The following is a 17,345-nucleotide window of genomic DNA, read 5'->3' as shown; positions in this document are numbered from 1 at the left end:
ATTGCTAGTTTATCATTATTTCACTAGGTTCTACCACAGTGCATTAAATCAAGCACCATATATTTTGCCACCATCACGCATATCTTATCGCACTGGTCAATGCTTAAACGTTGCCCGTCCTCACGCTCGCACAGTCACCTTCGCGTCTTCTTTTTTTTCTCGAGCAGCCAACGACTAGAACGACCTTGTACAAGACATCATGAACTCAAGCCCTACTGCTTTCACTGAAGAGATCACATCAGAATATACCATGTAATAAAGTGTTAAACCTGTTCGATATATTGTAACACACCCTTTATGTATTACCCCCTAGTGGAGTCATTAAGGAATAAAAGTGAAAATGAAATGAAAGCTGGTATCTTGGACGAGAATTGCCCAAGTTACCAACTTATTGCCCAAGTTACATTCATTAGCAAGAATTAGTCAGCCTACTGGTGGCTGCTACTTGCCGGGGTTGTCAAAACTTACGTGCAGGCATGTCTAGATTTCCAGTGCCGCAAGCCACCGTCCATCAAAGCAGCCGGCTTGTTGCAGCCTGCCCGAGTGCCGACGACACCACTTGCACAAATCGGCGTGAATTTTTTGGGCCCCTTCCCAACGTCAAACACCGGACACAAGTGAATAATCGTTGCTACAGTTTACAAACCCGATACATGGAGATGGGCGCTCTGCCAAAGGCAACGGCAGCTGAAGCAGCGCGATTTTTATTGAAGCCATCGTTTTAAGATACGGTGCTTCCACAGTAGTGATCACTGACAGAGGTATGGCGTTCAAGGCTGAGCTTTTGGACACTGTTTTTCGATTAGGTGGTACAGCTCACAGGAAGACAATGGCGTATCATCCCCAGACCTATGGGCTGACCGAGTGTCTTAACGAGACCGTAGCTGACATGACAAGCATGTATGTAGATGTAGAGCACAAGAACGGGAACAACATCCTGCCCTACGTCATATTGACATACAACACAACTAATCAGGAGACCACTTGGAAGAAGCCCTTTAATTTTGTTTACAGACATAAAGCTACGTTAGAAGCGATGCTCCCTCACTGAAATGATGGCAATGAGATGATCACTGAAAAGTTTACTCAGTGAGCACAAGAAGCCACACAACTTGCTTTGTTGCGAATTACTAAACAACAAGACGACGATGCCAAACATTACAAACTCCGGCACAGACCCATCATATACAACGTGGGCGACAGAGTGTGGGCCTGGACGCCTATTCGTCAGCATGGGCTCTCCGGAAAGCTGTTACGAAGGTACTTTGAATCCTACACGGTTCTGCAATTCATCCGGGGCGTCAACTAAGGGTTGTTCTCAGACAGCCCTCGGTGTTCGAAGTGCCGAGAACATTCACTAAAAATTATCCACGTGCTTCTGATGAAACCATACTTTCGGCGACTAACTGTGCAGTTTTCGTTTTACCTTGCTTCCAATACATTTAACATAGGTGTTTGTTTTCTTTAAGAGAGAATAATGCCGCGCGTATGTGCCACTGGCAGCGACAACGAAGCAGTGCATGTGTTCTTGGCCGAGCGCAGAGACAAAGAAGACGTTCTGTCTTTTTAATCGTCTTTTTAAACGTCATTGGTTGTGGTTTTCTGTGTGCTTGTCGATCCCTATCATCGCATTATTAATGAGAACTGATAGAAAATCATACCAATTAAATTATAGGGGATGTTATTAGCAGTAAATGTAATTTATTATGAAGAAAGAAAAGTGGATTAAAAGATAATTTTCCATGAGCAGGGACTAAACCTGCGACCTTCGAATAATGCGTCCGAAGCTCTACTTACTGAGCTACCACGACAACTATCCCCCCGTCCACTCTATATGTATATGCATTTAAATGTCAGAGCGTTAGTCAGCGCTGCCAGTAGCCATTAAGGCGAGTGCCGAACAGGCATTATTTGCCTGTTGGCATCACGTAACACATAATCTTATTATGAGCTGCCAGCTGAACAATAGCACCAGTAGGCATTAGGACCGTTCGTTCACATTAATACATTTACTCGCAACACATTGTACACATGCCTGAAGAGTGAGTGTGTGTGAGCATGAATGACCTATGAGCACTGTCATTCACATGGTGACCTTTAGTAGCGACAGTGAGTAGCACCAAATTTCATGAGTCATGCAAAATTCTACTAAAAATGTTGTAAAATAGCTCACCTGGGTGCTCTTTTTGGTAACCTTTCTGCCATTAAGACGTATGCTGCCATTGTAGAAGCTTTCAGCAACTTTCCTGCAAACAAGATCAGTCTCCACATCACATCTGGCAACAAAATGTAATGCGCATGACACTGTGGGATCTCACCACACCTCAAATATGTTACAACGTGCGGGAACCATGAGACAATAACGTTGCACTGCACGCAAGCACTTCCCATACTCTGTGTTTCAAATCCGAAGTGTGTATGAGCAGCACTCTTGTTTAGTAGTAATATTAAAGCGCAGAAGGCACAACCAAGTCAGGAAACATTTTCAGGTAATGAAAAAATGGCTGCTAGCAAAGCATACTTGTTGCAAGTGCAAATTTACTAACACCGTTCCCCACCCCTCTACACAGCAGCATGCCAGCACATAAAAATGGCTGCTAGCAAAGCATACTTGTTGCAAGTGCAAATTTACTAACACCGTTCCCCACCCCTCTACACAGCAGCATGCCAGCACATGTGTACAGTCTAGTGAAAATGCCTTTTCTAGTTAAAAAATCCTCTCTTCATTTAGGCCTAGTTGGAACATTGGGTGTTTTTTGTTTGTTTAAAGTTGAAGTTTATTCAGTATTGAAAACATACACTGAATATAGACATTTAATACAGAAAAAGGTCCCATAGTGTAAGCGCACTGTAGGGGAACCTTATTATAATGGCAAAAAAGGAAACACGACTTAACAGCAAAATGGATGCAGCACAATATTCATAACACACTACTTAACAGCAAAATGGATGCAGCACAATATTCATAACACAGAATAAAAAAAAATGTGAACAATGGAGATTCTAAGAGTTGTACAATGTAAAACAAAAAATATCAGGAGAAGGAACTGCATTATAATAAAAAGCAGACACTAATGACAGCGACAAAATTATAGTTGTGTTGGATGAACATTCAATAAAGGATGCTATTCAATAAACATGAACTTTCGAAGCTGATGTTTGAATGACGAAACAGAAAATGCACACTTAATATTACATGGCAAAGAATTCCAGAGTTTGATTTTTTAAAAAACTAGACTTTAAAAACCATAGTTCGTTCACACCTTGGGAAGTAAAAAGTTTGAGAAAAAAAGGGTAATGTTTCAATTAGAGAATTCTTGGATGAGAACAAATTTTAGAAGGCTTTATTAGCTTAAGATCACTTATTAGCTTTACGTATTTTAACCTGATGATTCTGTCTTTCAGAAACATCATAGCTGGGTGGCTGAAAATAAACTGCCTGCCTATTTCTGTTTTGGAATGGTAAGCGCTATGGATAAATTTTAACCTGACGTTATGATGACGATGTTCAAAAAGAGGCATTTAAAATTTTTTTTAGCTTTCTGTCATACTAACCATTTCTTCATAATAGCCAATTGCAAACTGGATTGCTCTTTTTCAAGTTTACCAATGAGTTCCCTTGTATAGGGGTCACAGCAGACGCATGCACAGTCCAGTGTACTGCGCACATGTGTAAAATAAAACTCTTCTCCGAGTTTCCGTGGGGAACTACTGTAGCTACGTTTTAGAAAAACTAAGCGCTCCTCCTATAGCCTTGTTCCAAACATGGGTGTACTGTCTGTTCCACCTCAGTACAGCAGTGAGAAATACACCTATATATTTATATTCCGCGATTTCTCAAAGACTGGCATTATTCACTGTGCAACGAATGGTGCAGTGTGAGTGCTTCCTGATACGTGTCACACGGACACTTTTATTGCATTGAATGAAATTTTCAATTTGTCACACCATGTGGCAATCACATTGTTTTTTAATGCTTCTTTGTCCAAATCGCTATTGATGACCGATATACCACACCATTTAGAATCATTTTGATTCTAAATGCTGACCATCATTTAGAATGTCTGAAAACATTCTAAATGATGACATGATATGCTAAGTGATGTCCTTAATAGATAACAAAATCAAAAGGAGACTTAAAACTGACACTGTAGTAGACCAGAGGTCACAGAAACATACTTAGAGGAGCAACCATTCAAAGACACACACATCTATCTTGAGCGAAGATACATCCACTCAATAACCCTGCATCTAATTTGTAGTGTCGCAGTTTAGTGACCAGGAGACTACGCGTAGCGTCAAAGGCTTTTCTAAAACCCAGAAATATACCGTCAACAATTTGCTTCTTATCAACTGCTAAGGCAAGCTCATGAATGAATTCTGCCAGTAGTGTCGAAAAACCCATGCTGGCTTGGGGGAAGAAGGTGAGACATGATGCTGCTTTAAATCACGTGTTCCATAACTTAACATACAACAATATTTACAGGAACTAACCTATAATTTTCAACTCTGTCCACTTGTATTAATCCGCACCGTATGCACTGCTTTTCAGTCACCAGGAACAATGATATCGTTTAAGAAACAAGTAAGAACATAAGTCACCTGAGCAGTTTGTAAGAAGTGATCCAGAGATCATCCAGACCACTGGCTTTCGTGAGTTTCACAACTTGCTTTAGTTTCTTGACTCCCTCATTACAGCCCGATGCATTTAGTCGACCTGGACGCAATCTACAGTAGTATTTGTAAGATTAAACTGAAGAAAAATATTTTTTTAAATTTTCACCCTATCTTGGGTCATCATTAAATATCCCATCAGAGAGTGCAAGGGTAGAATGGAAGTGTAATCCCAACTGCCTTTCTTAACGCATTTCCTAATTAGGATCGTTCACCAACTTTTGGCCCAAGTTAGCGAAGTAGGTGTGCTTGGATGATTTGGTGGGCTCTCTAAAGCTAAGTTTCAATTTAACTAGCTGCATGTAGCGACTACCCGATTTTTGTTCTGCTGAGCTGAAAGATTCTTCCCATTTTCCATAACAGCGAACGTAGTTGTCTGTCACGCCATGGTTTACTTTTTGCACTTTTGAAAGAAAGTGTTTTAGAAAGGGAACAAATCGATTTCACGGGTCATTCCAAGTGAAACGTCCCGGCTCACAACTCGACTACCGGTGATTCTATTGAAAAAAATTGAGCTGCAAGGCCACTGTGTGAGAGTGATTTTTGTACAGTATTTTTAAATAAAGAAATTCTGTGGTCATGTGACTACAGCTTGAATGTTGCGGCAAAAAGAAAAGGTTGGGTGGCAATTATTTATTCGCATTTGACTTTTAAAACTGGATAGAATCGTGACTTGTGTTTTAAGCATTCTACTGTCATTCTTCTTTAATGTGACGTCACAACTATAATGCAGGGGTGAAACAGGGTACACAAGTTTGGGAGCAGTCTTGGGAGCAGGCAAAAGTGCTTTTTGTAAGAGCAGCCAGGAGCACCTTTTCGAGCAAGTTTAGAGCAGTAAGAACATTCAGAGCAGATTTAGCCCCGTTCAAAGCACTTGTCAACCTGCATTTTTTAAACAATAAGCTAAATCGTGCAACAGCTTCATTTTTGCAAAATTATATGGACAGTCCCGATGGGTTTTTGTCGTTGTCGTCATGTCCTATTTAAATTCCAAATTGATAATGTATTCCCGCGCATCGTATATTCCGTCCGCAAGTAAAAGCGAGCGAGTTGGAGCAATGAACATGGCTAAAGCAGAGGTCAAACGATCCGGGCCATACCCGCCGCTCAGAGAGGGCGCGTGCGACATCATCTGACGCCCCCACCCGGGAGGCCTGTAGTTGACGCAGGGAGGAAACATTCCGCCCATCTTGGATGAGAATTTAAAAAAAACGAGTGAGCGGAGGGGGGGTGGCAGGTGTCGCTCGAGAAAACTATGAACTTTGCTTCTAGGGGCGTAGTCGTGATCGCTGGTGCGCACACTAGCTCGGCAGGCTGGCATACACTTCTACGTGCTGCACTCTCATCACGAATGTGCAAGAAGTGTTGCTCTCTGACGCGAAGGTCGCAGGTTCGATCCCCGCGGTAGCGGTCGCATTTCGTAGAAGGCGAAACGGTTGACGCCCTGTGGTAGTATTGAAGTGGTAGTATTCTCGTACACCATCATTATGCACAGTTACGCGAGATTGGATCCAAATAAATTAGCTGCCAGTCTCACTTCGTATAACCTTACAATTTGCTGCTATCGCTCTTTACTCCATACTTACAGTGCAAATGCGACACCTTTAGTTATGTACAGCTGCTCATGTTTACTTTTTTGTTTGTTTTTTACTTGAACACGCGAACGTCAGCTGAGTCGATAAGCGCGAAGCACAGTGGCCAAATAAACGAGAATACGCGCCTACGCTCGGCAAGCACTCACGTGCACGGTGCACTTGTTCTTGCTAGGCTGTTTCGGGAAATGGACACCACCCCCTTCTTTTGAGCACCATTTCTGTCACCCTTGATTTTTTTTTTTTCCGAATGCTGCCATCACATTATAAAAAAAACAGTTTCACCGGTATTGCGAAGCTACGAATCCGATTGCACCAAATTGTATGGCTGGCAGCCAAGTACTCTCTTGGGTCTGATATCGCATAACTTTACAGTATGGGTAGAGATGCTCTTCTAGTCGTCTTTTCGCATTGGGAGCGAAGCACGTGAAAGGGTTCACGAGCTATTCGCGCTGATGCTTGTTGTGACTGCATGCACATAGCGATCGCGATCACAGCCTTTATAAAACCAATACTAATAGAGTTTCGACCAAACCAAAAAGACTGTTGCAGCCACATTTCCAGCCACGGCATTTGATGGCTTTTGCATTTCGCGGCTGATCGAATTCTGGTGCTGCGGAGCAGTACGGCGCTGATAGGCAAGTTTGGCGCAGCCGGGCAGTTTGGTGCAGGATGGCACAAGATGGTACAGGTAAGCGAGTTTGATGTTCAATGGCGCAAATGGCACAGCTGTTCCACCCCTTACTATAATGATATATACAACGTATCTGGCTGAAATAGGCTTAGCGAACTTGCAAGAAAATACGCCAATTCAGACATTTTTTTTTTTTTTTAAATGGCGACATTCTTCAAGCCACGAAAATTTTTTAGGGCCTTTAGCAGTTGACATACTATCTGGTTAAGATATCTTCAACCTATTTAAATAACTTCTAAATAACTTTTTCTTGAGAAACATGTTTGCAAAGTTTACAAAAAATGACTGTGTGATGTTCAGTCAAATTAAGCATCAAGGCCATTGTCAAGGCCAGAATATACGAGAGGATTCATTATAGGCTCCAACGTCTCCTCTTGTGATGTGGAAATTTTTGTTGTGAATTTCGTTTAAAGCAAAAAAATAATTTTTGAGTTTCGCAACCAAAGACCTTGGTAGCTGCTGGCAAAGCGAAGCTTTTGCTGCAATATGAAGTAAGTTATTGGAATATATTATTGGTCATTTCTGTATAGACCTTGTTGGATCATATTTATTGTTTTTGGGTATTGCTAGCCTTGTTTTGGGGCCTTTCCTAATGAGTGCTGCTTCACCGTGTGATGTAAGGCAGTCGATGGATGACAAGCTGGGTTCCTGAATGGCTACACAAAGCAAAGTGGAACTTGTTTGCCACTTCACATGTCAAAAGCACATGCGACTGACTCGGCGGCCAAGTTGAACATCTGGTAGCAACAGCAAGTCTGCACTGGCTATAAGGTGGTCATACCAATGTCTCTTCACTGCAAAATGTTTGCTTACTTTCAGAGATTTTACGGCTTTGGATGAGGACTTCACCAGTTTTTCAAGCAAACTGTGACAGTGCAAATTCGTATCAGTGTATGCATATCAGAACCAGCTAAATTTTGTCACTTCCTGGTCGTCTTTCTTGGCACTTGGGGAAGTCGGACAGACTAGCATAAGTTGGATAGACTAGCAACAGACGCCAGCACTTGGCCGTGGTATTTATTTATTCATTCAGTCTGCTTCATTTCATGCCACACTGGTATGTGAATCACATGGTTGTTTGCTCTGGGGTGCTCCACACTAGCATAACAATACTTCACGGTGTAACGGCACTTACAAAAGGACGCTGTGGCTTCCAAAATGTTATTTTATGTCGATCAAGAGGTTTGCTTTTCGACATATTGTCCCTTGTTCACATTTTTCACACCTTAATCGCCAACATCAAAGTAGGATGTCTTGCCATTCACAGCCGCTCTCTCCTCTGAATTTCATGAGTGTTAAATAGTGGAACCACAAAACAAAATGTTGATAAAGTAGCTGTCAGGTCTCTTCTACACATCACCATGGAGAATACATGAGTGAGCTGGGTGGGTTGTCTTTTCTAGAATTGTGGAATTTAGCACACACATTAATGGAACATCACTGACGTATTCTTTTTAGTACAGATAAACAAATCCTGTGCCCTCTGAATCTTACCACCGCATGGTCAGTGCAGACTTGCTGTTGGTAGGTGCCAGACGTCCAACTTGGCTGCTGACACAGTCGCACGAGCTTTGCACATGTGAAGTGGCAAAGGAGTTCCACTTTGCTGTTAAATTGCGGTCCTCCTTGTAGTAGAAAATGTTCAAGCTCATTTTGCTATAATTAATTGCGTAGCTATTGAGAGATCCAGCTTATCCTCCATTCACTGTCTCGTGTCATACGGTAATGCAGCACTCATCAGGAAAGGCCTAAAACAAGGCTAGCAATAAACTCGAAACCAATTAAAATAACCGATAGAGACGGCTTCCACAACGGGCAGCTCGAGTGACTCATCCGGAGAATTACCTGTCCGAGGCACCATCGCCTCGCCGCCAAGGTCGCACAGATAAGCCTCTTTAGCAGGCGGTGTTTCACTATACTGAACGAGATCAAGTTCCTGCGAAAGCTTCCGCACTTGGGAACGCGTGAGGGCCAGGTACGCCAAGTTGGAGAAGAACGATTTACCCTGGTCTTCGAGAAGCTGCTCAGAGTTACTAGAAAAAAGATAGGAAAATGATCGGGAAGGGCGGCAGACACAGCCGCTTCGGTGCGAAGCTAACCGAACGGGCCTTCAATGACAACAGTAGCGATTGGTAAGCAAGCACTCTGCTCCTCGGCAACTTGCCTGATCCACGCGCATTTTCCTGTAAAGTTGTCCGGAGACACCAACAAAGGATGGACAATGTCCATGACAATGTCCATGGTTGCCGCTGAGTCTCGAAGTGCTCGACACGTTTTCCCATTCACGCTAATTTCTTGGAGATACGGCTCTAACAACCGCAAGTTCTTCTCCAATTCTCGGATTGTTGCAAAAGCAAACTTTTGCTTACAGTTTAACGCGATATGCCCCTCCTTCTTGCAGTTGTAGCAGATTAGCGGCTTCCATGATTCAAACGCCCGTGTGGTATCAGTGCATTGTTTAGAAACCGCACTCGATTTCTCCGCTTCCGTTTGCCCTTCTTCCACAGTGTCCTTCGTAAGAGACGGGTCCTTCCTGAAATTGCGGTGCGGAGTGGGTTTCAATTGATCAGGTTTCTTTGAAAATTCCTCTTTTTTTTTTTTCTATACTTTCAACGCACACTGCCCTGCTGTGCAACTTTTGGCGAGTGTAATACTCCTCAGCTAACTCTGCTGCCTTGTTTAGCTGTACTTCACCAAGTTTGTCCTGAAGCCAAAGCTTGACATCCTCCTCGGTGCAGCGGTAGAATTGCTCTAATGCAATGCATTCTACTACTTTATTGCGGTCGTCATGAACACCTTCGTTCTTGAGCCATTCAATTAAATCGGCTTTAAGACGAAACGCGAAGGCAACGAGTGACTCATTCTCCTTTTTAGCATACCAAAACCTTTGCCGGAAACCCTCGGGTGACAACTTATAACGTCTCAAAAGCACTTCCTTAACTTCGTCACAACTCTCAAATGCTTCCCTCGAGAAGCACGTTATCACGTCGGACACTTCGCCGGGAAGAGGAGCTAACAGGTTCTGCGCCCAAAGTGACCACTCCAAGGCATTTCACTCACAGATGTGTTCTAACTTGGTGAGATACTTCGCCATGTCCTTGCCTACTACGAACGGTGGCAGTTGGTCGCGAATTCTCTGACCGCTGACCTGAACTGTCGCAGAAGCTACGCTAGGCGTCTGTGAACACTGTAGGATTGCCAATTCTATTCGTTTCAACTCAAGGCGCTGCTGTCTCTCGGCCTCCTCACGCCGTTCTCACCTTTGAGCTTCTTCACGTTCGCGAACTTCTCACCTTTCAGCTTCCTCGCGTTTGCAAACTTCTTGCCTTTCAGCTTCTTCGCGTTCGCAAACTTCTTGCCTTTCAGCTTCTTCTATTCGCGAACTTCTACTTCTCGCCTTTCAGCTTTCTCGCGGTGTGCCTTGTCCAGGCCTCATTAACTTCCTCAGCCGACACTTCTCCATCTTTCATGATCTCAAGGATCGCTTGTTTTCATTTCGCATGGCCTAAAATAAGGCCAAGTTCCTCACAAATTTCGATGAGTTCCTTCACTTTAAGGTTCTCCATCATTCACACTAGCCTCTTGCTATTTGCCCCTGTTAAGAATCTACTTGCCGTACCCACTATAAGTCTACTAGCAAGACCCGCAAGCAATTTTTAACACTACCCTGTTTACACCCTCTGCATTAACTTTGGTTTCAAAACGCTCTAACTTGGCTTGAAACGGTCAAAGCTCACTCTAATGCTTCACACAGCCCTTCTCTAAACTACTATAACCTGTGCTAGAATAATCTGGTAAACTGAAGGAAAAACATCAGGCACTCACCACATCGATGTCGCTGACACCGGCCGATCCCGCAGCTACCATCCACTGTTACGAAGGGGCTACGCCAACACGGTCCCGAAGGCGCCACTGCTTTGAAACTCGCCGTCAAGGTCACCAGCCGTTTGATAGAGTGTGTTTCTAAGTCGCGACTGCTTCTGCGCAGAGCTGATAGACGAGCGGACAAGACGACGGTGAGATAAGGCGAGATTTATGTACAGCATAGAAATTGAGGCGTTACATATTCTGCACTGGGGTTGATAGCTTAGGGACTCGAAGAGCCGAGATGTCTTCTTTCGCACGCATACGTCAGCTTGTTTTATAGGCACCGGGTGGACCTTTACATCACCAACGTCCGATCAGAGGTGCTGCTGGCCTATGTCAGATTCCTCCAGTCAGGAACCGCTGCTGGGTTGCGTCATGGACTCATGATCTTCAAATCCGGAGTTGCTGCACTGGGTTCCACCCAAGGATGAGTGATGTTGCCACGCATTGCGTTAAGACTCGCCAGACTGGAAGGCGCCGCTTGCTTTATCGGGCCCGTGGGCTGAGGGAGCTCACCCTGTGTTGCGTAAGACAGACTGGCGCCGCCGCTTGATGACCCCGTTGAGATTATGACGTAAGGTGGGCCGCTCGCTGGCCTCGACACAGATTGCCTTCGCAGTGGCAGTAACGTTTGGTGTGGACTCCCGGGTGTAACAACGCCTAATTCCCGACTAAACATCACAAAAAAGCCATTTTTTGTCAACTTTGCATGCATGTTTCTGAAGAAAAACTTATTTAAATAGGTAGATATATTTACCATATATATACATATATATATATATATATATATATATATATATATATATATATATATATATATATATATATTGTAGTAAGCGAGACAGACACAACACCCGTTCGTCGGACAAGCTGTTCTATTCTGCCTCCTCTTCCTCGCTTTCTAGCCCATGGCCCACAGCTGCCACGGCGCTCTTCGTTACATTCGGCCACACTGCGGACCTGCCAATGAAAAAAAAAGAAATTGCAGTCCATTGCACCTGCAGCAGTCCGACTGCTTTTTTCAAGCGCGACACATGCTTGGCAAAGTTGTTTCTTTTGCGTTTATCCAGAGTGAAGTTCGCATCTGAGGTGTTCACACGCCAGGTATTTTCTCCTACACGCTGAGTAATTATGAATGACCCGTCGAACTTGGGGAGTAGTTTCTTGCCAGGCCTGCTGGTGCCCCTTTGCACCCAGACCTCGTCACCGATGCTGTAAGCAGGAGCGGGTCTACGGGGTCTGTCATAGTGGCGCTTTTGATTTTCTTGTGCATGGGTGGCTTTCTTGATCGCCTCAGTTCGGATCTTCTGACAGGCCACTTTGCGATCGTTGGCACGTGGAATCATAATGGGAGCATCCAGACTGAGGACCGCTTTCAGCTGTGGTAGTTTCCCATAAACAATTTCGTAGGGCGTTTCCCCGGTAGACGTCTGCAGTGCCGTGTTAATCGCAAAAGCGGCTGACGGAAGGTGGACGTCCCAGTCGGCCTCTCCTCTTGTCCCTGCCTTCATATATGGAGCGAGTCGTGCCTGGATGCTCTGGTTGGTTCTCTCAGTAAGGCCGTTTGCTTGAGGATGAAACGCGGATGCGAAGTGGTGCTGCACGCCTGCCGTGCAAAGGTACTTTTTCAGTTCCCCGCTACGAAACGTTGTAGCCCGATCAGATATTAACTTTTTTGATAAGCCATGTCTCCATTCAAATCGGTGCTTGAGGAAGTCGACTAGATAAGTGGATGCAAGAGATGGCACGGCCTCCACTTCCACGTATTTTGACAGGTAGTCTACTGCTACAATGACGTAACGATTTCCCGCAGAAGTGGTGGGTAGGGGTCCCATGTAATCAATGCCAATCGTGTGGAAAATTGTTTCGGGCATCTGGATTGGTGTTAATAATCGAGTTTGACACCCAGGCAGTCGCTTAAACCGCTCATAGATTTTGCAACTGGCGACATAAGAACGGACGCTACTTTGCATCTTCGGCCACCAAAAACGTTCTTGTAGCTTCCGGAGCGTGGCTCGTTGGCTGGTGTTTCCGCCTTCTGGGGAGTCGTGAATGGCTCGTTATATTTCTGACATGTGGGATTTCAGGATCACCAGGAGGTAACGTTCTTCGAATCGGTCTGCTCGCCAGTGATGCCAGTACAATGCGGCATTGCGCATCACAAAAGTACTGTGATTTCCCTTGTCAGTAATAGATGCAATAATGGATCCCAAATCTTTATCCTTCTGTTGGGCTCGGGATATATCCATCTGGGCAAAAAAAATGTGGGTTTGCCTGGTTTGTTGCGAGCAGTCAAGGGGGTTCCGTGAGAGTGCATCGGCGACGTTGTTTAGCCCCCGGCGCGGTGGCGCACGTCAAAATCGTATTCTTGCAGCGTGATTATCCACCGGGCAAATTTGTGCTTAAGTTGCTGCTTGGAGAACATCCATGCTATAGCAGCATTATCAGTCACAACAGTGAATTTACACCCGAAAAGATAATGTCGAAACTTATCATCGATGCTCCATACCACTGCAAGACATTCAAGCTCGTTGGAGTGATAGTGGCACTCGGTGTCTGAAAGTTTTCAACTGGCATAAGCGACCACGTGTTCCACACCATCTGGATCACGCTGCACTAACACAGCTCCTAAGCCGACTTGGCTGGCATCAGTGTGCACTTCGGTAGACCAGTCTTCATTGAAGTGACTTAGTATGGGGCAACAAGTGAGCTTTTGTTTTATAGCTTGAAAAGCATTTTCTTGTGAGACGCCCCATTCAAACCGCGCGTCTTTTTCAAGAAGACCGCTCAAAGGAGCTGCGATCGAAGCGAAGTGGGGAATAAACGTTCGCAAATACGACGCCATACCCAGAAATGACTGAACCTGCTTCAAGCAGGTTGGTGTGGGATACTGCGACACGGCAGCTATTCGCTCCGGGAGTGGCTGAATGCCGACAGGAGATATATTATGTCCCAGGTACAAAATCACTTCCGCCTCCATTTCATTCATTTCCGCCTCCATCAGGAATGCAGCCGCCACAGCAGGGATTCGATTCCGCGACCACCTGCGGGTCAGCAGCCAAGTATTTAGCCACTAGACCACCAAGGCGGGGCAGGCGGGATACTTTATATATCGTTTTAGTTATGACGTCACATGAAAGAAGAATGGCAGTAGAATTCTTTAAAACACAAGTCGTCATCCTATTCAGTTAAAAGGTCAAATAAGAATAAATCATTGCCACCCAGCTTTTCCTTTTTTTGCCGAAACATTCAAACGGTGGTTCTTAAAATTAAAATACTTTACGAAAAATCACTGTCGCACTACTAAATTTTTTTCAATAGAATCACCGGTGGTTGAATTTCAGGCCGTGACGTTTCACTTGGAATGCTTGTTTTTAACTAATCCCCACAAGTGTAAAAAGTGGGAAAGACTGATTCAAGTGCTAATTTTATTGCAGCTTAGTTTGCCCTGTTATATAGAGTTCTAGGAGCCTTTATTGATACCTTTACATTCCGAAAGGTAGCGTCTACAAGTATAACATTAGATTGCTTATGCCAGGCAAAGAATGTATGTTTCATATTATGTCCAATACATCACGTAAGAAGTTAACAATGTTGCCAGTGTCATCATTATGACAAGGGTCTCCTACCAACTGATGCAAGCTATTTTCTTGCATAATCTCAGAAAACACTGTGTCTAGACCATTTCTTGGACTGCTCGCCAGCAAACAACTACTCGACCTTCGCTTATACCGGAAAGGTTGAAATCGCCTCCCAATATAATGTGTTCACTTTTAACAATCTCAAAAAAGCAGTCATTTGAGCAAACTGCTGAGAAGAGGCACCAGGAGGTCGATAGAAAGATACGAGTAAACATTCCCCAGCATCGAGCCATGAATCTCAACCTAACACCACAATGGGTTCAACAGAACTCAATAGCAAATGGAAGACATCAACCTCATTTCTTGTGCTTATGCAGTTGGCGATCAGTAATCTTGATGATTGCGACAACAGTCATGCTTGAATTACATCACCTGTAGTGCTTTCAATTTGATATAGCTTATCACTAGGGTATAAGGAAGAGTGGTTTCACTCCCTCTTTTCTATTATTTTCTTTCTTTTTTATCTGATTGTGCCCGAAAAATCCTCAAATGTGCCATACACAGTTTGTTTAGTTTATACGCTTTCGTCAACACTTGCTGACGCATCTTAAAAAAATCAAACCTGACTGTTACGGGCCGTGTATTTTTTTTTTCCCCCATGATATGACCCTATTTCATGGGCATGCTCTATGTCCACAGAAGTGAGCTGAAGATGTGTGCGGCACAAATGAAGAATCATGGCCTCAACGTGAGCGCTAGTCTCACTTGTCGTTGGGTCCTCTAATCTGCAGAAGACTAAATTCACACGCCTTTCCTGATTTTCAAAGTTACCTAATTTCCTATAGATAGCATCTTCAGTTGTGGGAATGTCTTTCAGCATTTCGGAGCAGCCATTAGAGCAGGAGAAATCTGCTTTTCGAGCAGCTATTTCTGTGTTTTGGAGCAGGCACAGGCTTTTCATGATATACACAAAGGAAGGAAATTTAGCCTAAATGTAGTTTAATGTTCCCACAGTTTTCATAATCATTTACAAACAAGCAGCAAGCCCATAAAATAAGCACAAAATATAAACAAAAGCAGGATCACAAACAGAAGCGGTGTCATAAAAAAAAACAGTAGACGATATTGCATCCAACAATTAGGCTAGCAACAGTATGAAGTTCTAGCAGCGCGCACGCACGCTAACCCACATAGGCGTGCCCACGGGAAGGAGGGGGGTGCAAAGCCATGTTCGTACAATGACATGATAGGGAGGGATGCGCTACAACGAACCTTCACCCCCTTTTCCTGAAGGGAAACCCTGAGCATGTCTATGCACCCCCTCCCAACACACACATTCGAAGCTTTTTACAGTAAAACCTTGTTATTATGTACAGTGCCGAAAACGCGGCTAACTGCGTACTAAACATAGTATGCATTAAGCACCCAGTACCAATTTGCATCTCTTTACCCGCGCCATCCCCCCAAATAAAGGAATGAATAAATGCAGTGCCACAACAAACATTGCTTAAGGCCAAATTTCATAAATGACTGGCACTCTTGCACACCGTCCTATGGCACGCGTAGGCGAGATCAAGGAGAACTTCGGAACTACTGGGGAGTCCGAGATACGCAGCTGACACAGCGACGATTAAGACATAAGCGGCTGTCTGCGATAAATGCTAAATATGTGCCGCGATCTGCTACTTAGCGAAAACTCACAGTTATTTTAGACGCGGTACGGTCGCAGGGAGCCAATCCTTCACTGGCTAGTTGTGTGCAGCGCTTCGTCTACTTATCATTTACAGATACTGTCAGCCCTTGCCCAGGGCTATTACAGGAGTGCAAAACAAAAACATTAAAACGTAATAATTCTAGAATCATTACAAAATTAGCATGTATCATTGTAACTTACCCAGAAGGACCAATACGAAGTAGAACTCTCAAAATGCAACCAGAATAAAATAAGTGCACCATATCGTATACAGAAAGAATAAAGCTTAGTAAGCTACAGATGAAAATATGAGCGATGTTTTTCGAGAATGAATCTGTGAATGAGCATGAAACGGCTTCTTTGGTCAAGAAATTCCATTCATTGATAGCTCTTGGAAAAAAGATATACTCATAACAATCAGTGAAAACAGCAGGAGCATGAATGAACATTAAATGACGATATCTAGAAATTTCCCCATGAAGCATATCGAAATGATCAACGTATGTTATGTGGAAATGGTGATTAATGATCAGGTAAAGATATTTAGGCCTTTCGTATTCAGTTTGAGCCTGAATCGTGGCATACACACAGTGCCAAGCCGTTTGCACGCACTCCGCTTCGCACATGGATGCGGCATGAAAGCTGTTACATTAATGCGATGATGCGATCTTTCTGCAAGCGATGCTCTAGCAGTGCTCCTGGCAACTGAGGCGTGTTTGGGTTGTCGCTCTATGAAAGTGTGCTGTCTCAGTGCCCACGATCTACAACACTCAACTCTGCAACAGTGGGCTGCTTTCGTTTCTGCAAAGCGGTGCACCCTGAACACAGTCTCGTAGAACGATCGAGGCAGCATCAATCGGCGCCCCTGCGTGCATGTTATGAGTAGGAGCCCCTCGGAGACAAAGACGACGAGGAAGTTCAGAGGAGATTAGAAAAGGCGCGAGCACGCGCACCGTGCAGCCAGACCTGGGGCGCGTGACCCCAAAGGCGATCAGCGACGAGCCGGCATTTTCAACGTGGGCTTGGCAGAAGAATGCATCGCCAGCTAGCGTACTGATGCCGGGAGCAGCAGGACAGCGTCTCGGCAACCTGTGACGCGACCGTCCCGAGAAGAAGGAGACCTTGACACGTTTTCAGGGAGGCTGATCGAGATGCAGCTGCCGTGCGCAGCAAGCATTGGCGTTCCTGGCGCCGGCCTCTTTTAAAACCAGCCACAAGAGACAGTCCCCGGGTAGCCATGCCGG

The 17,345-nt window shown here is 44.4% G+C and overlaps 2 protein-coding genes across 4 annotated transcripts in view; one reads left to right on the top strand and one right to left on the bottom strand.

Annotated features, from left to right (window-relative positions):
* Positions 1-351, top strand: part of l(2)10685 (5-methylcytosine rRNA methyltransferase l(2)10685) — a 157,090-nt gene extending 156,739 nt beyond the window's left edge. Inside the window, exon 9 of the mRNA XM_075896386.1 lies at positions 168-351. Coding sequence (XP_075752501.1) covers positions 168-228 — 61 coding nt within the window. The 3' untranslated portion in view covers positions 229-351. The remainder of the gene's footprint in view (positions 1-167) is intronic.
* The window catches only part of LOC119173567 (mitochondrial transcription rescue factor 1), a 71,149-nt gene that overhangs the window by 19,846 nt on the left and 33,958 nt on the right, over positions 1-17,345 (bottom strand). For all 3 annotated transcript variants that reach the window (XM_037424371.2, XM_037424370.2, XM_075896389.1), the window contains exon 3: positions 2,174-2,246. In XM_037424371.2, the coding sequence (XP_037280268.1) occupies positions 2,174-2,246 (73 nt within the window). The remainder of the gene's footprint in view (positions 1-2,173; positions 2,247-17,345) is intronic.

This window comes from Rhipicephalus microplus, chromosome 5, assembly GCF_043290135.1.
Source record: "Rhipicephalus microplus isolate Deutch F79 chromosome 5, USDA_Rmic, whole genome shotgun sequence".
NCBI classification, from domain to species: domain Eukaryota; kingdom Metazoa; phylum Arthropoda; class Arachnida; order Ixodida; family Ixodidae; genus Rhipicephalus; species Rhipicephalus microplus.
The sequence above is the reverse complement of the archived record's forward strand: the minus strand, read 5'-3'. Positions and strand labels throughout refer to the sequence as shown.